The sequence below is a fragment of the Polypterus senegalus genome, chromosome 1 (assembly GCF_016835505.1).
Source record: "Polypterus senegalus isolate Bchr_013 chromosome 1, ASM1683550v1, whole genome shotgun sequence".
Taxonomy (NCBI): Eukaryota; Metazoa; Chordata; class Cladistia; order Polypteriformes; family Polypteridae; genus Polypterus; species Polypterus senegalus.
The window spans coordinates 81,120,692-81,146,754 of NC_053154.1; the positions used below are offsets into that span (position 1 = coordinate 81,120,692).

Here is a 26,063-nt window from a genome sequence, read left to right on the forward strand (position 1 = left end):
AAGAGAAATTTCAAGTGTTAATAGAAAGAGAAGGCAATTATTTGCACTGTTTTTTATTGGTTCAGTGGGTAACTAGTTAGGCAAGTCAGTTATTTGAACAGGCAAGCCTAAAGCAGCAGAATGTTTTTGTTTGCCAATGTGTTTTATTTAACATGTTAACTTCACCTTACGAACATCCATTATTATGCTGTTTTGGATGAAGTAAACCATTCTTATGATAAATTCAGACTTCCTTGGTATTTTTTACAACTGTTGAGATATTCTGGAAGATGTTCTTCATAATACAACAGCAAGACACACCAAGGCAAGTCAAGCTTAAGACTGACCTGGAATCCCAGTCTCTCTCTTAAATATTCAGTAGCAAAGTCTTGTAGACCTGTCTTGCTCAATGCAGCAGAATGTAATCAACAGTCTCTGGTGGATGATGGACATCTCTTCAGTGGTTATTACTCATTAGCCTGATTGTCCAACCCTTCCTGTGCTGCACATCCAGGAATTCTCAGATGTAACAAACCTGCTTCTTCCTTATCTATTCACCAGGTCTCCCTTTGCCTACAGTGGAGAGATCTGTTAGATCTTTCTTTGTCCTGTAAGCAAAAGGACCATCATAGTGGACCTACATGCCTAATCTTATGGTTCACATCTACCATGAAACGTGTATTATCTGCTGATCTCATTCTTCATAATACCTACAAACATACAATCTCTTTATGGATTTCTTTTAAGGAAAGCTCTAAGATGAGGATGGAGACAACTTTTCCCTGATGAGCAAATAGGTGACAAATTTGGAGTAGGAACAACACAGTTGCAGGATAGAGATGGTTTTTATTGTGGCATGTGTAAAAAAAACAAGTGACCAAGTAGCCTTGTCTCCATGGAACAGTTTGACATCTGTTATGGTTTCCTGTCTCAACAAAGCACAAAAATGACATATGTGACAAAAAACAGGATGGGATAAGCTCACCCTGATCCAGCTAGTCCACAATGGCTGGCTGAAGCTTCGGCCTAAAAATGAAGAAGCTAGCTTTTTAAACGTTTAGGAATATTTAAAAATTAAGAGGGGTAGGAGGATCACTGTAAGACCTTGAGCCCATGATAACAAAAGAAAGTTTCTTTATAATTAAAAAAGATTATTTAAATAACTATTTTGTTTCAATGGGGCTCCAGTACCCATAACCTCCTTTACAAAATGTAAGAGCAGGCTAGTTACTTTATTAAATTTATCAGATGCTTCACATTAGAACACAATTTCATGTGGCAAATTAATATATACAATATAATGATTGTAAGGGCGGCATGGTGTTACAGTGGGTAACGCTGTTGCCTTGCAGTTAGGAGACCCGGGTTCGCTTCCCGGGTCCTCCCTGCGTGGAGTTTGCATGTTCTCCCCGTGTCTCCGGGTGCTCCAGTTTCCTCCCACAGTCCAAAGACATGCAGGTTAGGTGCATTGGTGATTCTAAATTGTCCCTAGTGTGGGCTTGGTGTGTGTGTGTGCCTTGTGGTGGGCTGGCTTCCTGCCTGGGGTTTGTTTCCTGCCTTGCACCCTGTGTTGGCTGGGATTGGCTCCAGCAGACCCCCGTGACCCTGTCGTGAGAATATAGCAGGATGGATGATGATTGTAAAGAAATAACGTTGACATGAAAAATACCTTATCCTTCAAGTTTTCTATTTTGAGGCAACCTTTTGTATTTTGTCATTTGCAGTTTTTTGTTAGTGAACTTTATTGTTTTTTATTTGATTTCTTGTTGCCCCAGGGTTTTTCAGGTCCCCTCTACCTACTGAGATTTGTAGGTTTAGGCTTCATTTTGTGTGTGAGCAAATTGCTTAATGAATTTCAGAGCCAGGCCTACTTTGTGCTTTTGATGTCTACTTAAAGATTTAGTCCTTTATAGACCTTTTCTTGATTGACAACAGTAACACTGGGTGCTAAATATCCATCTATCATTATTCTGAATCCACATTGTGTGGTCACAGGGTATTAAGAGACCTCCATTGTGCGCAAGGAACAAACATGAGAGAAGTTGTCAATCAATTGCTTAGAACTCGCCCAACCTTGGGCTACTTTAAATTCAATAATTAAAGCGCACATCTTTAGAGTGAAATAGGTAACTGTTGCAAATGTAGAAAATCCATCTGGACAAAGGACATTTCCTCAAACTCCACACGGAGAGTAAGCAACAGGCTGGGATTCAAAGCAGATTCTTGGCAGCAGCATTAGCTTCTACAGGAGGCCACCACGTTGCTCAATATTCCATAGTGCAGGATAAAGTTATGATTTCAATTTGTAAGGACCACCATAACATTCTCAAACTTACTTAACCCAATCCAGTGTTATGGGTAATGAAGCCTATCCCAATGGCATTAGACAAAAGCCAGGAGCAGACTGCTAGTCCATCAGAAGGTCCAGTGATGTACACACCTACACGGCTTCAATTTAAAGTCATTTGTTACCCTAGCCTGCACACCTTCAGGATTTGGAAGGTAAACTCACATACACACAGGAAAACATGCAAACTCCACACAGAGCTATAGGGAGCAAGACATGGGCCTAAAAAGCAGGATCTATGATTTTTGTACAGCTAGGAAGCTGTGTGAGGTATGGGAAGGAATGACAATATAATGTGTGTGCTTATGTTTAAAAAGTGTCAGCCCAGTATTAAACTGGAATTTGTGAAAAGTGTCATATCCAGCTAGAAATATTTTGCCCAAAATAAACTCTGCAATCTAAAAATATGCATTTTCATCCATTATCTGTAACAAGGTTACAAAAATCCAAATAAATATTCTGAACAATATTAAGCATTTTAATGCCTAATCATTTAAAAAATTAAAAAGTCAGGTATTTTGTTCAACATGTTATTCAGAGATATTCATATTAGTGCCTTTTTAGCAAAATGAATGGATACTTTGATCAATAAAGGAATGTCACCACCGCTTTAGGGGTGTCACAAATGATGTGCTCCAACAGAGACAAAAAAATATACTGAAAAATGACAAAGCCAGACAATCTGTTTATTGGTATAAAAGACAAAGTCTGCCCATTTTGTACACATTGCCAGAGGCAGATTCACTTTTTCATCTTCTTCTGTGCATACATCCTCTCACACGAGAAGGAGAGCCCTGCAATCAGATTCAAAAACTCCTTGAAGTCCACTTTGTTGTCATTGTTATCATCCAGACTTCTTATCAAATTGTCCACAACATTTGGGTCCTTCTGGGCCTGAAATTAGAGCAAGTAAAAAAATAAAATAGTGACTGCTAAGAGAGTAGACGCAAAAGCTGTGTCTGAAACACAATTCCATGAGAGGAAAAGTTCATTAGTTATGAAGAACGGCATGGCGGAATTCAAATAAAGTTAGTGAGGTATAATTCAATAGGGGTTTGTTTGTAAATAACATTTCTTAGATAATGGTGAGTGGAAACATTTTTATTTTTTATAATAAACCAGAGAGCAGCATTTATTTTTAAAAAGGACCTTGTGGCAGTATACTATAATGAACCATGGAACCTCTGAAATGCAATGTTAATCCACAAAATAATATGATTTCTGGTTCTACATTTAGACCAAAGCTGAGACTTGCAGCATATTGTAGCAAGAATGTGGTCTGCGGATGAGGAGAGAGTTTTAACTGGAGGCCTTTAACGTCTGACACTCATGGTTCTAGATTATCTTCTTCTTCCGGCTGTTACCGTTAGGGGTTGCCACCGTGGATCATCTTCTTCCATATCTTTCTGTCCTCTACATCTTGTTCTGTTAAACACACCAACTGCATGTTCTCTCACCATATCCATAAACCTTCACTAATGCCTTCCTCTTTTCTTCTTCCCTGGCAGCTCTATCCTTAGCATCCTTCTCCCAATATACTCAGCATCTCTCCACTGCACATGTCCAAACCAACACAATCTCACCTCTCTGATGTCCAACTTGAGCTGACACTCTAATGTCCTCATTTCAAATCCTATCCATCCTCGTCACACCCAATGCAAATCTTAGCATCTTTAACTCTGCCACCTCCAGCTCTGTCTCCTGATTTCTGGTCAGTGCCACCGTCTCCAACCCATATAACATAGCTGGTCTCACTACCGTCCTGTACACCTTCCCTTTCACTCTTGCTAACATGGTTCTAGATTATCTTAATATGCAAAATTCATTGAGAAACTGCACACTGTACTTGTGGCTGTGTGGGTTTTTATATTTCTCTAGGGACTTCAGTTTTCATCCTGACGTGTGCAGATGAACTAAGCTGGAGGCCCAGCGTAGATAAATGTGATTATGCTCTCTAGTGGACTTGCACCCTCTCTGGGACTGGTTTATACTTTGTGCCCAATGCTGCCAAGATATTCTGCAGCCTCCTGCAACCTTGAATTATATCAAGGAAGCTGATAACCGGATATCGAAAATATTGTTTTAATTTCAAATTCTTTGAAGGCGCCTTCTTTACATTATCAAGGACTTGATTCTTAGCTTCAAATTGCAGTTCAACAACATTATTAAGACTGCATTCTTTCATGTAAGAATCACTGTAAGAGTTAGACCTCTTATATGATGAAAAATGAATATACATATATATATATATATATATATATATATATATATATATATATATATATATATATATATATATATATATATAAGGTACTAGCTGTGCTACCCATCTTAGGTTAGTTTTGAAATACAAGTATTCAACACAGACCTTGTGTGCAATGCATATGTCTCTGTTATATGCCGTTTGGTATGGCATTTGTAAAAGAAGTGTTAAATGTTTATGATGCATAGTCTGTTAGAATGACAAATGTGGTGCATTTTATTACTAACAATGTTTGTGATACACCATTTTTTGGAATGAAAGAGACAAAGCAACCAGACGGACACACAGACACTTGTCCTTTTATTTTTAAACCTTGCTTCCTCTTATATTTTGGATTGCTCATCCCTTCCTTTTGTAATCTTAGATCCTCAAACACTGGTTTGCTTCTTATTCCAAGAGTTGAGCATAAAAGAACTGCTGAGGTGGTCTTTTGCTCTTATGTACCATAAATCTGGAATGCTTTACCAACAGATATGCATTGGGCTAATACCGTGAAACGTTTAAAAAACCTACTTCCTCAATATGGCTTTTTACATAATTTATTAGATGTAATAGATTTTAATAGATGCATAAGTTACATCTCTGTCAGGAACTAACTACTACTTTTCAGTTATCATTTCCAGTTTTTGGGTAAATCTTTAATGTTTTATTCACTTGTGTCAGACCCAGATTTTAACAATGAGAAGCACCTACCGCAATGAAAGATGGCAGCTCGTTTTTCAGCATTTCTTTAAACTCCTTGTTGCTCAGGTATTGACAGTCTTTATCCGAATCTGCATACTTGTGAAAGACCTCAATTATACCCTGCATGCATTTTTCCAGTGCAGTGGGTTCTCTGGCACCTGCACCTGCACCTGCACCCGCACCTGGACCTCCTAGCACATAACAAAACAGACAGGAAAGCACAAAATTAGTCAATCATTTACTGAAATGTATTTCCTTATTAATATAAGACAGAAGTAAAAGATGAATGCACAATACAATGTAGAAAGCACATCTGACCAGGCCTATGCACCTGGAGAAAACATCCATCCCTCCACCCAATTCATGAACATGGTACTTTCAGTTGCTGGACTGTGGAGAGATGGAACCTACCTTGAGAAAACACAACTAACTGATTTACACCAGTCTAGTATAAATCAGAGAAAAATACAAGTAGTTTAATTAACTTTGACCTGACAACCCAGGCCACCCACTATCTGTGACAGAAACATTAAACAAAGTCCCGTGCAACAATTAGTGAAAGCCTGTCATTACCTTACTGCACAGACATGAAAACAATAACAATAAGCTTTTAAGGAACAGACAAACAAATATTTTGCTTTCTCTGATCTTAGTGACTAAGAACTGTGCATTCACACTTTTAGATTACATTCATTTCAAAAACTTCTAAAATGCACCAACTGAAAGAGTAGCAATGCTGGAGCGAGAAAACGAGGAACAATGTAGTCTGTACTGGTCAGCCTGCCTGGGCTCATTTTTCTGAGTACATTATGGAGTATTCATATAGAAGATAAATCTATGCATGATCACTTTCGACTACTTGGTGATTCTGAACTGGCCTAGTGAGAGCAGGGACAGAAGAGTCCGTGACTGTGCCCTTCAGAAGACTGGTGACCACCCAAGGCCGAGCGAGAGTCCTGACTTATGTACAATTCTGAACTGGAAGAAGCAGGTTTGAGAATAAAAAGATGGATGGAAATATCTTAGAAGATCATGGGGCCTCACTGGTTTAATTATTCCATGACATCCCACTGTTTGGAACTGAACTACTTTCATTTTTATAAAAAGTTGGAAAAAGGATTCTAAAAAAAAACATAGGTGCAACTACAACAATGTAGGTGAGACTGTAATATTTGTATTCTAGTAAAAAATTATGTATTTTTTTTTTGCTAAAGGCATCAGTTGTAATTTTTCCAGATAAAATTAACCAGATTATTATACATTATCCAGATAACATTAACTAGCTTTTCCTTTAAAAATGCCCTCCATGAGGTTACATGGGCCCTTAATTTCTGAAAGACACCATAAATTGTTGTATGTGAAATACTTAATTCTCACTGCTCTGTACTAACTTGGTGATTTTATAGTATAAAGTACATAAGAAAATCCATTTGAACCCCATTTTCCATGGTCCTCTGACATGCCTCAGACCCCTACCGACATCTCAAATGCCCAATCTTGTCTTCTGCTCTACCCTTCTTATATACATAGGCAGGCCAAAGAGAAGAGAGGGGCAGACTCTGAAAGCAAGTGCCTCTGCCCAGTTTATCCTTATTTCAACGCATGCATTGCATTTGCCATATGGTGCAATGAGACTGATGCCTGACAACCTCTAAAACAGTTAGCAGTTATGTCGCTGTGAAATTGTTTCTGCTGTTTTGTACTATGTTCTGTGTTGCTCCTGGAAAAAGTGAGTTTCTCTTCAGGAATCAATAAAGTATTCTCTACTTATGTAACTCATAGAGTGCCTGTCATATTTATCAATCTGTAAAAAATATGGTGACCATGGTTTGTATGCTTTGTAGCTGCAGCTATTTTAATAATGAGTTCTTCCAGGGCTGACAACAAGCTTATACTTGAGTTCAGCAGTAAATACATTTAAACAGCTACATCTACCAGTAAGTACTAAAAAAGCTACCTGCTTATGGCCAAATAACAAGAGAGCATCCAAGAAGGAAAACAAAATGGTGAACCTAAGAGAGTTGGGTCAACTGATTTTCGGAGTCTACTGATTCTAGGAATAGGCTGACCAACAGGAAACTGAACACTTACAACAGCACAAAAGCAATTTCTTGAACAGGGCCCTAAATGTATGTCTGCAAAATCTAAGATGTATTCTTGTTATTTTACAGTGCTAATAGTTCAATATAATTTATGAAATCTATATAGTTTTTTCAAAGCTTAACAATATTTTGAACGGAATCTGCAAAGAATTACAGGCCTGCAATAACCTGTTTTCTTATCCAATTCAACCCTGTTTTGAATTAGCAGTCCATTGTGGAGCACACTACAAACGAAATCTACATCCCTGGAGGAACATGGAAAGAATTTACCTTGACCCTCTAGCCCAGAGTCATATCGGGATGGAATAAATAATGGCATAAAGCTACAAAAACAAACATATACTATTATCATTATTATTACATAGAAATGTAATATTGTATTGCACACCCCCAGTCAGACTTCCAAACTCCAGGTTTACTTTTGTTTGAATTTTCTCATCTTCTGGGAAATTCAGATTTAGGTAAATGGATGACTCTAAATTGTTTGAGAGAGTGTGAGTGTGTATGTGGAAGAGCAGGACTGGCAACTTTATACATGAATTTACATATCATCTGCAACCTTAAGATTTCACTTATTTGTATATCATTTGCTTTTTATTACATTCTAAAAGATTTGTTACCTTATGATAATAACATTTTAATACAAAATAACTTATAAATATTAATGAAGAATGATTTCACCAACAAATTCCTTCAAACAGTAATCAAAATGGAAACAAAGTATTGCTCAAGAGCCCTAGTGATATCAGAACTTGTTTAAGAAACCCCCATGTGGAGAGACCACCACTGTGTCTTGCATGCACTGATGCACCAAACATACGTGTGACAAGTCCAGCCTAGATAATGTAGTAATCTGTAGCCAGGTCACTTCCATAAAAAAGAAGATTCACAATTTATGGAAACATCCTGGCATGGATTGTTCCTGCCTGGTTCCCAATGCTTACTGGGATGGCTCCACGTCTGTCATCCTTCTCTGGATAAAAGGTTTGGAAAATGGATGAATGGCTCAACTGAATGGTAAAATATCTAACACTCCATTAATCTTCTAACTTGCTTGTCCATGGCTAGGTTGTGGAGCAGATGGAGGAGTATTTTAGTAAAAGTTTTAATAAATAAATATATGTATTGTGAAACATGGCAATAAATAATAAAACAATTGTATATGAGCACAAATAGTTAATTGTAGCACTGAATGCATGTTTTTTTGCCTGTTTCTTTATATATTCAATTACTTTTTCATTTATTCATTTTAGTAACAACACCAGGCAAATCAAGAAGAAATCTCAAGAATCACAGAACCTTAACAGTTTGTGATGGAATGGATGTTCAGACTACACATGGAAACAAAATAGTCTGACTATGGAAGCTTTATCAAATACATAAGCATATATGGCACTAAAGAATTCTAAAAATGGATGTAAAACTGATGCAAAAAGACAGCTATTGATCTTACTGATCAATTATTCATTTATCCATTTTCCAACTAGCTTAACCCAGTGCAGGGCTACAGGGGCGGAGGTCCATCAGTACTGAGTGTAACGTATGAGCTAACTCTGGACACATCACAGAGAACTCAGCCACAATTATACCCAGAACTCACCAACTAACCTACCATACAGGTGCTAGAGATATGGGAGAAACCCGGAGTATAGGAAAGAAAACCCATGGAGAGACATTGCTAACTACAAGTTTGGGTGGGGGCTAGGAGTTAAGCTCAGTCTCCTAGAACTGTGAAGGAACAACACTAACCACTGTGCCAGCTACTAAATATCCTTATGCGTAACAAATCATAGTTTGATTAGCATTAGGTGTAACTACAATGCACTTCTGGCAGTGTGCCAGCACACTTGGCACCTTCAACTGCTTTGCATCATATTAGCACTTAATTAGCATTGTGTTTGGGATGGTCTCTTCAGTCAGGTGGCACTCCCTTCAAATGTCTTCTTCACAAGGCTGTGGGGACACAAACTGGAGTATTTAGTGGTTTGGGTCCAAAGGAGATGGGGGATGTCTGTTCTGCTATAATATGTATAAATGTCTCATTTTTGGCATTTAATTTATAAATGGAATTATATACACACACAGATACACACACCCACACATAGATAGATACCGTATATAGTCACGTATAAGTCGGGTCCTGAAACCCAAAAAATCGATCATAAAATCAGACCCCGACTTATACGCCTGTTCAAAGATGCAACACTTAAAATTTTTTTTTACATCTTCTTGTTTCCTCCAATCTCACATCAGTTTTTCAGACACATCGAATTTTGTTGCAGCAGCGCAGTTACCAATTTCTTTCGCCACGTCAACGACTTATAATTTAAAATCAGCTTCATATTTTCTTCTGATCGAATGTTCCATTGTAGATAGTGGATGCTATTATGATGAAGGTGTGAGGGTGTGAGATACAAAAAAAACACAAAACGTGCAAATGTTGCTTCGGAATAGTTTGGGTATTACTGTGTGGTCAAGTAGGCACAATACATAGAAAACAAGGCTGTGTGCTGCGTGGTTACCCTCTCAGGTGGGCGTTAGCATAGCATAATCTCTTGACCAATAGCGCAAGTTTTCTGCATTTGATTTATAAGAGACAACTTAAATGGTACAGTAGATAGATAGATAGATAGATAGATAGATAGATAGATAGATAGATAGATAGATAGATAGATAGATAGATAGATAGACCTGCATACAGTCGCATGTACATTTTTAACAATCCAATTCAGGAATGCAAGGTCCAATACATTGTTATTTTCTTATTTGGCTAACACCTTTATCTCAAGGGACTTACAGCATTACAACACTGCAGATACAGCAGTTTACATTGCTTTAACTTTTTCCAATTGGAGGTGAACTGACTTGCTCATGGTCACACAATGAACCCACAATATCAGGGCTTGATGTCCAAAGCTTTAACCATTATGCCACACTGCCTGCAGACAATTTAAAAAACGCTGCAATTTTATGTTCTGAAGGAACTTAATGCTGCTCATACACGCTTACTTTGTACATTAAGCAAACAAAAGCACCTTTTTTCATATCACTGTGTTGACATTTCTTAACTGACACCTAAAAAGCCAACTCCCAATACCTAAGAGTGGGTGCAGCTTTGAACTGACTCAGGTCAAGAAGCTGCTTCATTGCAAGGTCGTTCTTGGTTTCTAGGCTGAAGAGGAGCGGCTGGAGAGCTTCTAAGCGTTCAGGGTTTGCCAGGATTTCAACGAGTTGCACAATGCATGTTTGGACTCCAATTTCAAGAGGTTACTAGAAGTGTACGGCCATTTATTGTAGTCATGTCTTGTTTTTGTGTGTTGTGTAGTAAAGACATGCAGGCCATCCTTAAATAGACATACGCTGCAAGCAAAGCCACATTCCATAACTTTTTGTATCTTTGCCAAAGCCGCCCACTAATTAAATTCATTCATTGTTCACTCAGGCTTGCAGGATTCAGACTTTTCAGGGAGCATCAGGCACAAGCAAAACTAACAGATGCAAAATCTATAAATTGGACTGTTTTGGGTCTTCCAGGCCAGGTAGGAAATCCTAGCTATTATAAATGGCCATTAAGTCCAGGACATTTGTGCTTTTTGATTCCTAACTTAAAATTGTTCTTTATCGTGTTTAACTTGAGATAATAATTTCCTGTGCTTGGATTATATTTAAATCTTCTTATTCATCCTGTACTTTAATAATTATGGTTATCAACCTGCATCTGCAAAAGGAAACAATGAAGTCAAGGTCAAGTTCACACTGAAAATTTAAACACAAAGTACAATTCATAATGCTTTTGTTATTTAGCATTAAGACCTGAAATGATGTTTTTTTTTTCCATCTGTCTTTTTAATTTTATGTTAGTTTGGAAAAAGCCTCTACCTATAATTTCCTTTTGCATGGCACCAGTGTTTGATTTGTAAAGTGCCACAAAGTGCCTTGAAGATGGGGCTGACTAAGAACATGGACAAATACTGATATACTTGAAATACTTTTAAGAAGTTTGTTATAGTAGTTATATTATTTGCAGTTATTCCATATTCCATAGTGAAACGGAAATCATTCTGTTCTGTTGTTCAGGGTTAGTCAGGAGAACTAGTGAGTTAGGAACAAAGCCTAACAAAACCCTTAATGTGCCTGGACTCAAACTATATTCATACTTGTGTAAAGTATACAGTACTTTGAAATAATTTGACTTGATATTAAATTTTAAGAGCACTATCTAACAGAAGGGTTGCTTCCTTAATAACAGGAAGCACAGTGACACAGTAAATAGTTGTGGCCACTTCATGGTGATTCAGTTCCTTGCTAAGGTGCTGTGTGTGAGAAACCTACACATTTTCCCAGTTTGGTTAAGTGGGGACTCCAAAGTGTGGGAGTGCTCCCCATGATGGCGTAATGTTTTAAGCCATGGCTGCCTCCATTATCTGTCAATTGCTGCTTTCCTTACTCCTACCTATGATAATGAAGGTTTAGAAAAGTAATGGATTTCCTCCTGTGTCTGATTGTTAAATTCCATTATTACTGATAACATTCTTTCTGACAGAGGGTTTGTTAAAATATGTGACCTCAGCTGCCGGCCAGATTTCCCTTTTTGCTTTATGTACTTAATTGTGAGCCTTGTGAGTACAGTTGCTGTTATGAGCAAAATGAAAACATGAATATCGGTGTGTGAGGAAGTGCGTTTTGTAGTTGGCTGGTACCTCGTCCAGGGCTGGTAGCCAACGTAGCTGCTGGCTCTATTGAGACATCTATATGAATAGATGGATGCATGCTGTGTTGTATTTAGTATTAAAGGAAATCTCTCTAGATTGATATTGTGGTAATTTGTTGTATACGTTCTGCAACTTTTATCCGCTTGATTGTATACTATTTCGCTTTGTTGAAAGAAAAACTGATTTAAAGAAGTATTAAAGAAAATCTGCTGTAGTACAGCAGCAGGTGATAAATTCAGGCAATGTACTTTGTCCTATAAGACTCCAATGCTGAGGCAATTTCACCTTAGACACAAATATGTTGCAGAAAAAAATGGGGAAATTTTACCAGTTCACACATATTTTGTAATCACTTCAAAATACATTTTAAAGGAGAGATGACAATGCTCTTTTCTCTACATTACTCATTTCATGATTTCACCAAATGATCTGTTCTTGTAAAACCACGAGTATCATCCACATTTAACCAGAATAAAAATTTGCTAAACACTTATTTTAAATTTACAGTCTAATTGAATGTTTTCAAGTAAAAGTGCACTCTGGTGATGCTTTCCTTACGTCTTGTGTAAATCAGTCTTGTGTGTATAGAAATATAGAAACAGGGTGGGCCTACATACAACAAAAAGCATGTAAAGTGTTAAGGGGGGTTTCTGTCTCCTTTCTTAAAGGCATGTCATCTCTTTTTCTTCTTCTTCTTAAGGCGGGACTCACAAGGTACAATGTGTACTCTGCACGCAGGAGTTGATGACCTCATCTGAAATGGCAGGAGGCCTTAAGGGGTGAGGCCATGCAGGAATGTAACAAAGGAGCCACACATTTAAAGGACTAACGCAAATTCCTACAGGCATGGAGGAGGTGAATGCTGTCACATTTTTAAAGTGAATCTTCTTCTGGGGAAGAAATATGTTTATAAAGTAATACTTTTAATTTCTAAATTGCCTTGCTAATACCTATAATGACTCACAGGCGTTGTCTACAGTCGACCCAGGGAGGGTGTGGCTGTGCTGAATCACCAGAATGCTGCGGCTACTGCAGCAAAACCTGCAAAAATCTAATCCTTCAGAGCCATCAAAACCATGTGCAGACATACATGAGCAGTATTTGGAAAAATATAACAGCTTTGTTTGCACTGTGTTTACAAAAGGCTCACAAAACGTCTTCATGTCTTCCTTTCTTTCTAAATTTCTTTCTAAATTTTACAAAGGTGAGATTTGGAAATTAGTGAGGAGATTTTGAAAGCTATTTCATTCCAGAAAATCAGAAAATCTGTAATTAAGGAGCAATCCATCTTACTTAAACTCTGAAGAACTATACAATGGGCCGGTTCTTTTTTGGGGAAATAGCCATGGAAACTGCACTGTTAAAAATCAAGGTGCCAAAGCGGTTCTTCATAGCAATGGTTTCCAACAGATCCATCCACATGAAGAATTCATTTGAATTATTAACAGCTACCACAAACAGCCATTAATAGATGACAACAGATTTGTGAAATGCCAGTGGGCACCTGAATTTTAAAAGACTCTTGCTGAATACAATAACTCGGGTTAAGATCAGGTTTCTTGACCTGTCATCTCCAGGTAGGTGGCCTACTATACTGTACATTCAACATTTTGTTTCTTCCACATATTTGGAACTTCCTTTAAGCCTGAAGAACCAACTTCATTTGCAAACAACTGTTCTTAGAATGAAATGGCTCTTTATCAAGCAAAGGAACCACACAACCTACTCAAGTGTCATCAAGGGTCAAATTCTTCTTAGTGGCGCACAGAATATGAGATGCCTCATCCATTCTTATATATACTTTAGTACTAGGGTGTTGTACCGTGTTAGCCATTATGAATGTAGAGAAAAGTCAAGCAAAATTACATTTTATTGGCTAACTAAAAGATTACAATATGCAAGCTTTCGAGGCAACTCAGGCCCCTTCTTCAGGCAAGATGAAATCATTGATTACCTGAGTTGCCTCGAAAGCTTGCATATTGTATTCTTTTAGTTTGCCAATTATAGGTGTCATTTTGCTTGACTTTTCTCTATGTATACTTTAAAAATAGACCTCTTGCATTTATGATTATTTAAATAAATATATACATCCTTCCAACTTTCTGTTTTTTTAACTAAGTAACACTTCAGATTGGGATCCTGGTAGCCGAGTAGGACATGTCAGTCAGTCTATCAGAAGGCACCACACACTAATGCTTCTGTATCAAATGCAATATGAACAAACGTTGCATAAAAACAATTGTTTATTAAAAGCGGCTTTAAAAACATGTTTTTGAATTCTGAAAAGGTAAATTCACAAGTGTATCTCATACCATTACCTACAAAATGCAGAGAAATGCAAAGTTTTTTTTTTACATTAAAAACACAGTAAACAGCAGCTTTAGAATGTCGTGGCATGTCGTCTGTCCCCGTAATAATTAACAAAGAATCACAGACTGAGCAGCCCAACCCCACCCCACCCTTTGCGATTAGTAAGTTGCAGCCCGTTACCGCAACTCTGTTGCCATGGCGAAGAGCGGGTGTGTCCGGATGGAGACGGGGGAGCATCGATTCTGTTCTCGAAAACCTAGAACTGTTAAACACATAATTTTGCGATGAAAGTATTACCATATACCACTGAAACAAACAAAAAAAATCTAAGAAAACAAATGCCTACATTAAACACGCCTCCGGGAATAACCTTTGAACGTTTTCTTTGGCTTAACTTACTTTAAGACGTTTAAAGTGTGTAGGAGTTCGGGACGCAGACGCGCTTGCGCTTCTAGCAGAACAGAGCTAAAAGTCTAACAAGAATACTGTGTTATATTTCGCTACTCCCACTCAAGTGTTGCATTCAGTTCGAGTGCGGATCCTGTATTTTATATAGTGCAGCTCATGCCAGACACCTGCACACAAGACACGGCGATGCAACAATGAAAGATCATGAATTCCATACCAAGCTGCTTTAAACGAAGGGTCAAAAAGTTCACAAACTGACAACCTTGGATGGTGTGCCACTCCAGCGCAGCAGGGCACATAAACTCACAAATCCTTCCGTATACAGTTTAGTTTTAAAAAGCCCTGCCGTTTCGATGCAGTGATGCAATAATAAGTTCTATCTGATATGCGGTTTTATCACGGAGTCTTTCTTCCTGCTGCTGGTTGAGAGATTTGGCGCAGTTGCCTCTCACTTCGCCCCGTTTGCGAGACTACGATATTTAACCATGTTAAGCGCAGCCCTTTGCCAATCAGGATTCTATGCCTAAAGCAAAGCGTTGCAAATTCTACCTGAAAAGTGTAATAAAAAGAAAAGGTTTCCACTCACCGCACTGTTTGGACATTGTGAGACGAGCAGCGTATACGACTGTGCAGTGTGATGCGAGCGAAGACGTTGAAAGTTTCCGAGTTTATATAAGGCGGTGGCAACGCCCTGGGCTGAGCTCCCCTCCCTGCGCATTCCTCATCCTAAAACTGTGCAAAAGTTGGACATTATGACACACCCTCTTAAAAGAAAATGGAAAAATCTGGAAGCGCCATCTTCTGCTTGTCGGTGCAAGCATTCCGTTAGAGGCTCACTATAATGAAAGATAATCTAAAAAAGGTGGAGGGGCTGCTGCCAACTCGCTAATTCAGATCAGACACCCTAAAACGCGGTGCAAGTCTGGAATTGAGCGCATGGCCGTTGCGTTGTAGTTATTTCGTATTCTCTTCACACTTTGGCACTATTTCACCCGTTAAACATGCTCACTGTGACACTTAACACTGTAACATTAAGTCGGGACGTAGATCTTTCTTAAACAAGCGTTTGGCGCTGTCGGGTGGGGTTTATTGTATGCGCATTCTTGGCAGTTCATCTTCTCAGTCCGTTCCGCGTCTCCTGAGCTTAATTGCACTCTTAACCTAATACGACCTCGAGTGCTTTTTAATGTATTTTGTGCTTATGCATGCCGATCAATTCTGATTTTTAAGAATGAATCCCTAAGATCACAAAGAGACTACGATCCGTTTTTGTAATGATTTAAAGTGCTTCAGGAAATACTCACACCGTTCACTTTCTTAACATTTGTAAGGATTTCACATTGCTTTTCGGAATAGCGGGGTTTATTGCATTAGTCACTTATGTACATATATACATAACACAAACAAATCCGTTGTTAAGGTCTTATTATCAGCGCACAAGTAAATGACTAATAGACGTATTCAATTTAGCCTCCATAGTAAAGTGTGATTGGCAAGTTCAAGTCTTATCAAGATGAAGCAAACTGTTATAATACAGGATGTGACGAACAGATGCATCTCTGTATTTTCCAATATGCTCTCCTATCTCCCTTAAGGGGATCCATTAATCATTAGCTACCACTCAAGAAAAAATGGTGATAGCTGTTTGGTTTTGTTCATCAGAACTGCAGAAACCAAGTTCAGCTCCAGCATGGAGTTTCACCAACGGTGTCTACTGAATTCTGACATAGCCTATCCATCCACTGATACACCCAGCGTTTCCAGCCCATTCCAATACAACCAGAAGAGATTTGCCAGCAGCCATGCCACATGCACTTCAGAAGAAGTCATCCATCTGAAGCTACACATGTTCAGGTCCATGTACTTGGATGGGAGTCCCTCCAGGAAAAAAATGGGTTGCTGCTGCAAGGGGTGTTGGTGGGGCCAGCAGGGGGAGCTTACCCTGTAGTCAGAATGTGGGTCCCAATGTCTCAGTGAAGTGATTGAGACACTGTGCTATGAAAATGGCGTCATCATTCAGAAGAGATATAAAATCAAGGTCCTGACTCTCTGTGGACACAAAAGATCCGTGGGCATCCTCCGTTAACAGTAGGGTATATCCCGATGTTCAGGCTAAATTGCCCACCACTGCCTAGTCATTCTGGCTCTGTAATCACCCCCTTTCTCTCTCACCACTTCAACACCTAATAGCTAATATGTGGTGAGCATTACTGGTGCAATAATGGCTGCCGTTGCATCATCCGGGTGGATGCTACACATTAGTGGTGGTTGAAGTGGCTCCTCACTCACTGAGGCACTTTCAAGATATTTTTTACTTATTGTTTGCCTTAATTTTTCCCAGGTGACTTACAACATCGTAACATGTCTTTTGTTTCTCCAATTGGAGCACAGGCAGACTTGCTCATAGTCTCATAATGTTTGTAGTGAGATTTAAAACCACAATCTCAGGGTCTGAAGTCTAAAGTCTTAGCCATGATGCCACAGTTTTCCTTTAGAATGAGCTTGATCTAACTGGAGCGCAACAATGTAAATAAGAGCAGCTAATACTGTTATTCAGAAGCAATGACAACAGTTTTGTGATTATAGTAAAGTGTTTTATTAACACAAACAACTGTACACACATTTCATTGGGTATTACTGAGCACACAATGCAAATATTTTCTGATTGCAAAAAGATGTCAAGACACTAAGATCTGAACCCATTGTATGACTTTGCTGGGATCTCTGCTGAAACTCAAGACACTTGAGAATACTGGGTTATTTTTTTCTGAGAAGAAAAATCTGAGCAGCGTGAGACATTTTATTTCTTTCTAATCTAATTTTTTGATATTAAGGAGATCTCTTTTTTAATTTTTCATTCCAGTGGGTTTGTAGTTTCGCAGAATTTGCATGGCTGTGCAAGGATGGATACACCCGTCCATTAAGAGGCAAGATCATGCACACTTTAGCTCCTGCTTCATGGAGACTTAAGAAAATAAAACAACAGCCTGGAATCAAAGTCTGGGAAACACTGGGCAATGAAAAGATTGGCCACTGCACTGTGGTACCTTTAAACCCAGTGGGTAAGGGGTTGCCTGTGGTGCATGAGAAATTCTGACATGTGTGAGGAAAACTTAGATGCTCACATGAGAATTCCAGCTAAGGAGACACAACCTCACTGATTTGTGTACCTTCAATGAGGCTACATGGCTGGAAGATTAAACAGAGCCATGATCTTTTCATTGCATCAACTATAAGATAAGTTCTGCGATTTGGGACAACCTCTATACATTGATTCAATTGATCTGATCAGCCTTTGAGTTTGTAATTAGAAGAGGCATTTTCAAACTGCTCCAGCAGGCTGCATGATCATGTCCATTCATTAAAATATACAGGACAGTATCCATTGGTATATCTTATTCTCTGCACTATTCTCAACCAATTAATTGTGCATTAAAACAGAGTTGTGTTCTTGCTCAGGTACTCTTTTTTATCTTCTTCTCCATGCTATCATATGCCTTCAGCTCTTCTAAAGTGACTGACTGAAGTGATTGAAATCTAGTGAAGCTTACTTGGCTCAGAGTAAAGACCAAGATTTGTCCAACCCCAATCAAGGAAATGTTATTTGCAGAAGATCATTCTCTGGTCGCCCATTTTGAGGAGGGCCTCCATAGACTCATCAACTGCTTTGCACATGTATGTAGTTTTAGTTTCATCATCAATATGGAGAAGACCAAAATTATGAGCCAGGACATCAGCATCTCCATCAGTGAACATACCCTCAAAAATGGTGCTTGAATTCACTTTAAATAGTCGCCGTTACTCTTAAAAATAAATGTGCCACAGTGGTTCTTCAGAGTGATGTTATAGGGGAACTATTTTTGGTTCCTTAGAGAACCATACTCATGAGTGTTACAGGAAGATCATTTAATTATTTACATCAAGAACAGATAACTGCAGATTTCGAGACTTCATCATTTTAAAAGGACTGCTGCTAAGGCTAAGTTCACATTTTCTTGATCTGATGTATCCTGCAAGTTAGTCCACTATATATTAAAGATTTCTTATTTTTCCAGTTATTAGGAACCTTTACAAAGCCAGAAGAACCAATTTAATATGCAAAGAAGCCCTAAAGAACACAGTTCTTTATAAGCAATGGTTCTATGAAGAGCCACACAACCAAATAAAGTGCAACATTAGAACCTTTCATTTTAGGAGTGACTAGCCAAATACCCGAGCTTCGCAGCGGAGAAGTAGTGTGTTAAAGAAGTTATGAAAAAGAAAAGGAAACATTTTAAAAATAATGTAACATGATTGTTAATGTAATTGTTTTGTCATTGATATGAGTGTTGTTGTCATATCTATATATATAAGTCATTCCCAAATATATAAAGTCAAAACTTGAATATATAAGGTCAGCGTCGGTATATATAAAGTCAAACTTTTTTCTGAATATATAAAGTCAAAAGTTGAATATATAAAATCATCGCTGGAATATATAAAGTCAAAACGTGAATATATAAAGTCTGCGTCTGAATATATAAAGTCAAAACCTGAATATATAAAGTCATCGTCGGAATTTATAAAGTCATTCCTGATTATATAAAGTCAACATCGGAGTATATAAACTCATTCCTGAATATATAAAGTCAAAGTCAAAATCCATTGATTGAAACGACTCTGAGCTGAACTAAGTTAACAAAAACGTATTCAGAAAAATAAATTAAAAAAACACTGTTCGGTTAATGTTTTGAAAATGCTGCATGTGCCCTGCCCAGGATTGGTTCCTGCCTTGCGCCCAGTGTTGTCTGGGATTGTCTCCAGCAGACCCCCGTGCCCCTGTGGTCGGATTCTGGGTGTTGGAAAATGGATGGATATTCCAGCGCTGACTTTGTATATCCCGACGCTGACTTTATATATTGAAGTTTTGACTTTATATATTGCAGCGCTTACTTTATATATTCCAAAATATTCCAACGCCGTCTTTATATACTCAGGTTTTTACTTTATATATTTGGGAATGACTTTATATATTCAAGTTTTGACTTTATATATTCCAGCGCTGACTTTATATATTCAAGTTTTGACTTTATATATTCAGGAATGACTTAATATATACAAGTTTTTACTTTATGTAGTTAAATGTAGTCATCATTGCAGAACTTTTTCTTTACCATAGAAATTTAAAGACTAAATTCAACTTCCATTCCTAACAAAGATATTTCTGGCGACTAAATAGAACCTACTTATATCCAAATTCGAGCTATTGAGCTGTCGCCTGCCTGCCTGAATAAGTCACCCTCGCTTCACTCTTACTTTTTTACCGTTCATTTAATCATGGCTAGTGGCGGAAAAATTATAAAATGGAAGGAGGATTACACTGAGTATGGCTTTACCAAAACAATTATTGATGGCGAATCGATTATTCATAAAGCTTCAATTGGTGATCTGTTTTTCTGTGTTAACCTCATATTATTTCATACTTCTTCTCAAACCAAGGGGGTGCGAGGGTAAAATGAATCGGGAAGCGCTGATCAATGTAATCGGTGTACCAGGAAAACATGCATTGACAGAAGTTCCCCTTTACTTGTAATGCAAAGTGTGATTAAATGCGTGATTTTGTAACGCGTTATGGAGCACATGCATCGAAGGTTCTCAGCTGTGCTTGTGCTAAGAAAAGGAAACATTTTAAAAATAACATAACACGATTGTCAATGGAACCTTTTGTAAGTACAGTAGTGCCTGGAGGATTCAGTGTGGAGAAACTGTAGAGACAGCGTGTGTATTAACTTGTGGATTTTTCTGTGAGTATTTGGTGGCAGCCTCACAAAGTCGCTTCCGTAACATTACGTTAGTTGCGGAGCGCAGCTCAGAGCGAAATGAGGTGAATGGGAGGGGAGATGATGACGTGACTCCCCCACCCGCCTTAACTGTCAATCCCCCACAAACACAGTCTCGAATTTGCATAAGCACAGCCCTTCACCTGCAATTTTAACTTAGTTACAAAGTGATCAAAACTCTCGTTTATATCCTGCATCCTCTCATTAAACTTGTATCCCGCATTACCCGTGGGCATGACAAACGCCAGCGGCAGCCTGTCTATGAACTTATTTTAAACTTTAGGTTTACACCGTGCTTTGTTTCCGAAGTAGCAGCACTCATGAATATGGTTGTATATGTCAGTCGCTCGCTTCTTATTGTTTCGCTGCCTTCTCAATTATATAATGCATGTTTTCTTCAGCGCTTTTTGGAGCTCTTCCTGGTTTTCTACGTACTGCGTTGACAGTCAGTTCATGTGATTACGTGGGAGGCGTGATGATGTCACACGAAACTCCGCCCCCCATGGCTTTCGAGCACAACTCCATTACAGTATATGGAGAAAAATAGCTTCCAGTTATGACCATTACGCGTAGAATTTCGAAATGAAACCTGCCCAACTTTTGTAAGGAAGCTGTAAGGAATGAGCCTGCCAAATTTCAGCCTTCTACCTACACGGGAACTTGGAGAATTAGTGATGAGTCAGTGAGTGAGTGAGTGAGTCAGTCAGTCAGTCAGTGAGGGCTTTGTCTTTTATTAGTATAGATTGTCTTCTGCAGCTAAACTGAATAAATGCATGGGTGAGACAGCAAAGCAAAAGTGATAGTACATCTCTCCACAAGAGCCTGACAGCCTGTCATTGTCCACGTGGAGCTTGCACACACTTTATGGGTTTATTCTATGGTTACTCTTCATTTACTCCCACATCCCTAAAGATGGTCAATGGTAAATTTGAAACTGAACCCAGGCGAGTATGGGTGTTTGCATAAGTGCGCTTTGTGATGAACTGTCACCCTGTCCAGGGCTGGTTCTTTCTTGTGCTCAATGCTGCCAGGATAGATTTTAGCCCCCTATCACCATTGTATTAATCCAGTAAGAATATTTTGTGTCATTTTGTTCTTTATTGTTCTCCCTCTATACATCTCTCCTTTATGTTTATTTGTTTAATAAACACACAGGTTTTGCAGACTTTATTGTCCTGGCACTGTTCTCAGTACCAATAGTAAAATACTGGGAGATCAAAAAGTTAAAGTGAACTGGCCAAAATGGTAAGAAGGTTAAACAGAGACATGATATTTTCACTGCATCAACTACAGTATAAGTTCTGTGAGTTGGGACAACTTCTATACATTGATTCAATTGATCTGATCAGCCTTTGAGTTTGTGTTCTCAATACCAAGAGTTGCCACACGAGTGTCCCTACCATTATACAGCTGATAATAATAAAGTCAGTTGTACCTTAGTTCCTTTTCTGTTATTTTCAAAGGAAATAGCCAAAGACCACATGCTCGTCAAACACACATTCATTGACTAATCTCACCACCATGCTGATATGATCTACAGACCCAACAGTTCTTGAGGAAGCAAGCATTACTTTCATCATTATAATGTGACCTTGAGAGATGCTCTGGACACAGTTGCTCCCCTTAAAACAAAACTGATCAAAACATATAGAAACTCTCCCTGGTTAAATGACAGCACTCAGGCTCTTAAATTAGAGTGTCGAAAACTGGAGCGCAGATGGAGAACAACAAAGCTACACATCTTTCAAATTGCATGGACAGAGAGTGTTAAAAAATATAAAAAAGCACTCTTTAAAGCTCGCTCAGAATACTATTCTACAATAGTAGGTAGCAATAATAAAAATCCTCGGGTACTGTTTAGAACAGTGGCTAAATTAACAAATGGATATTCAGATCTACAGTGCAAAATACCAACAAATTTCAGCAGTACAGACTTTACGAACTTCTTCAATGAAAAAATTAAAAATATAAGATCCCAGATCTCAGCATCACAGTACAAACCAAATACTAGCTTAGCAGACCCTGTCTCACATTGCATTCAGGTCCTTTAGTAATTTTAATCCTGTAACTGAGCAGGAAGTCTTAACTTTAATTTCTAAAATGAAGCCCACTACTTGTTCCCTAGATCTAGTGCCAGTAAAACTAGTAAAAAGTGCATTGGATGTTCTTGCAGCTATTCTAAACATTATCAATAGTTCATTATTGCATGGCACAGTACCTGATGCACTAAAAGTGTCAGTCATTAAACCATTACTTAAAAAGTCAGACCTAGACCCACACATGCTAAATAATTATAGGCCTATTTCAAATTTACCCTTTCTCTCTAAAATACTAGAAAAAGTAGTCGCCAGTCAGCTTCAGTCACACCTTACAATTTATTTGAGAAATTCCAGTTTGGTTTCCGCACTGGTCATAGTACAGAAACGGCACTAACACGGGTTGTAAATGACATTCTGATATCCTCTGATGAAGGAAACTCCACTGTAATTATGTTGTTAGACTTAAGTGCAGCATTTGACACCATTGACCATTCTATTTTACTGCACAGGCTAGAAAATGATGTTGGGCTTACAGGCACTGTGCTCACTTGGTTTAGTTCTTATTTATCAAATCGATTCCAGTATGTACAGAAATGTGCTGACAGTACTCCATCATTATACACAGAAGTTCAATATGGTGTCCCAGGCTCAGTACTGGGACCTTTACTGTTTTCACTTTACATGCTTCCACTGGGATCTATCATTAGGAAACATAATGTTAATTTTCACTCGTATGCAGATGACACCCAGTTATACCTTTCATTTAAATCAAATGAAGTTTCTCCGATGTTGTCTTTAATTAGTTGTGTTAGTGAATTAAAGGAGTGGATGGATGAGAACTACTTGTCTTTAAATACAGATAAAACAGAGATGTTAATTGTTGGAGGGAATGACGCTGATCACAACAATATTTTGTCATCATTTAACTCAGTTGGAATCCCCATTAATTTTACTGAATCAGCCTGCAATCTAGGAGTTATCTTTGACTCTAGCATGTCATTTAAAGTGCATATTACAAAGTTGTCCAAATCATGTTTCTTCCATCTTAAAAATGTTAGGAAATTAAGGCGTTTCTAAATAAACAGGATTCTGAGAAATGAATTCATGCATTTATTTCTAGTAGGATTGACTACTGCAATGCGGTGTTCACTGGATGTTCAAACTGTTCTTAATACAGCCTCCAGTTAATCCAAAATGCTGCTGCAAGAATTATTACAAGAACAAGAAAATATGAACACATAACTCCAGTTCTTAAATCCTTACACTGGCTCCCAGTTAAGTTTAGGGCAGATTTCAAAATCCTCCTTTTAACATATAAAGCATTAAATGGCCAAGGTCCGGCTTACTTGTCTGAACTTATCATGACTTACAAACCAGAGTGCACATAAAGATCTCAAGATGCCGGTCTGCTAATGATTCCAAGGATTAATAAAATAACAGTGGCAGGTCGAGCTTTTAGTTACAGGGCTCCTAAACTGTGGAATGGTCTTCCTGCTTCTATAAGAGATACCCCTTCGGTCTCAGCTCTTAAATCCCGCTGAAGACTCACTACTTCAGTTTAGCATATCCTGACTAGAGCTGCTGATTAACTGTACAGACTGCATCTCTGTTGTTAGTCATTAGCACTAAAACATAAGTAACATGATAGTTATAATTTGATACTAACCCTCACCTATTCTGTTTCTCTTCTCGGTACTCAAATGTGGCACTTGGTGCCACAGCCCACCTGCCAAGTTGTTTTGCCTGCCTAAGATAAAGTCATCCCTGATGGAGGATCGAAAGGAATCATGGTAAGGGGGGTCCTTTCATTGGATTAGCGCAGTGGTTCTCAACTTGTGGGGTGGGCCCCCCTAGGGGGGCGCGTAGTAACAAAAGGTGGGGGGCGCGAAGATGTGAAAAAAAGAAAACAAGAATCAAAAATATGAAAAAAAACATCTGTTGAAACCAAAACAAATTAACTTAAACTACATTCTGATACTAGAACAGAAATCCAAATCATATTATTTGATATCATCTACTGTTAAATTCTACTCTGTACTTCTAATTTTTTTATTTTTATACTGTATTGAGGATTTGTTCTGTTCTGTGTATTGTACTGTATTGTATTGACCTCCTTCTTTTTAACACTCACTGCAAGCCCAGCCTACCTGGAAAGGGGTCTCCCTTTAAACTGCCTTTCCCAAGGTTTCTTCTATTTTTTTCCCTACAAGGGTTTTTTGTGAGTTTTTTCTTGTCTTGTTAGAGAATCAAGGCTGGGGGGCTGTCAAGAGGCAGGGCCTCTTAAAGCCCATTGAGGCACTTCTTGTGTGATTTTGGGCTGTACAAAAAATAAATTGTATTGTATTGTATTGTATCTGGCAAGCAGGCATCCGATTGCTCGTGTTGGCCTGAAAACCTATCCACACATGTCATGGTTTAATGTCTTTACTGAAGTAATCTTGTTTCTTGTAGTTTTTAGTTTGAATTTTAGATGCCATCTTTGATGTTTCACTTGGGTACTCTTAGCACCTCCTAGCTGCCAGATTTAAGCAATACATCACATGCTTGTAGCAGGGAATAAACTTAACTGTTTCTTTATGGTTTCTGATTAGGTTGTGGCTTTATTTCTCTGGTGGTTACAGAACCATCAACACATTTGCTGACATAGCTGATTACTGATTAGAAGTGGAGTGGCACGGTGGCGCAGTGGTAGCACTGCTGCCTCACAGTTAGGAGACCTGGGTTTGCTTCCCGGGTCCTCCCTGCATGGCGTTTGCATTTTCTTCCCGTGTCTGCGTGGGTTGCCTCTGGGTAGTCCAGTTTCCTCCCACAGTACAAAGACATGCAGGTTTGGTGCACTGGCAATCCTAAATTGTGCTTGGTGTGTGTGTGCCCTTCGGTGGGCTGGTGCCCTACCCAGGGTTTGTTTCCTGCCTTGCTCCCTGGAATTGGCTCCAGCAGACCCCCATGACCCTGTAGTTAGGATATAGCGGGTTGGATAATGGATGGAAGTATTCTAAGTTAGTTTGTGTCCCCTCATTGGTTTCTGCTTTGGACAAATTCTACTAGGTACAATTGGAATTGTCCTGGAGCATCAATTCTGCTCAATCTTACTATATTTTCACTGTTCTTACTGTTAATTTGAATCATTTTATTAGGTGTCTGTACGCAGGATCAAAGAGATCTGGTCTCAGTCACCAAAGCAGGGGAAGGGCTATAGCTTTGTAAGTGTTCCAGATATTTCTATGGCAGGTGGCTGTTAAGGTGCCAGTGATTAAATATCAACACAGGGATATGACAGAGGCAGTTTGGTTTGCTTAATGGACAAAGTAAGTGTGCATAACCATCATTATGGAGTGAAATTCCTTCAGAGGGTAGACTTTCTGTATCTCTTAAATGTTCTTCAGACATTGTGGTGTGG

The 26,063-nt window shown here is 38.6% G+C and overlaps 1 protein-coding gene across 1 annotated transcript; it reads right to left on the reverse strand.

Moving 5' to 3' along the window:
* Positions 1-2,991: 2,991 nt before the first annotated feature.
* LOC120528008 (protein S100-A11-like) lies at positions 2,992-15,512 on the reverse strand. The gene is made up of 3 exons (XM_039751978.1): positions 15,392-15,512; positions 5,283-5,464; positions 2,992-3,220 (listed from the first exon to the last, which is right to left on the reverse strand). The coding sequence occupies exons 1-3, from the start codon at positions 15,405-15,407 to the stop codon at positions 3,068-3,070; spliced, it is 351 nt and encodes a 116-aa protein (XP_039607912.1). The 5' UTR covers positions 15,408-15,512; the 3' UTR covers positions 2,992-3,067.
* Between the last annotated feature and the right edge of the window lie 10,551 nt (positions 15,513-26,063).

Bases quoted from the DNA above. Each gene is read 5' to 3' on its own strand.
- LOC120528008 (XM_039751978.1), bottom strand. The intron at 3,221-5,282 runs GTAGGTGCTTCT...CTCTAATTTCAG, and splicing joins AGCTGCCATCTTTCATTGCG to GCCCAGAAGGACCCAAATGT.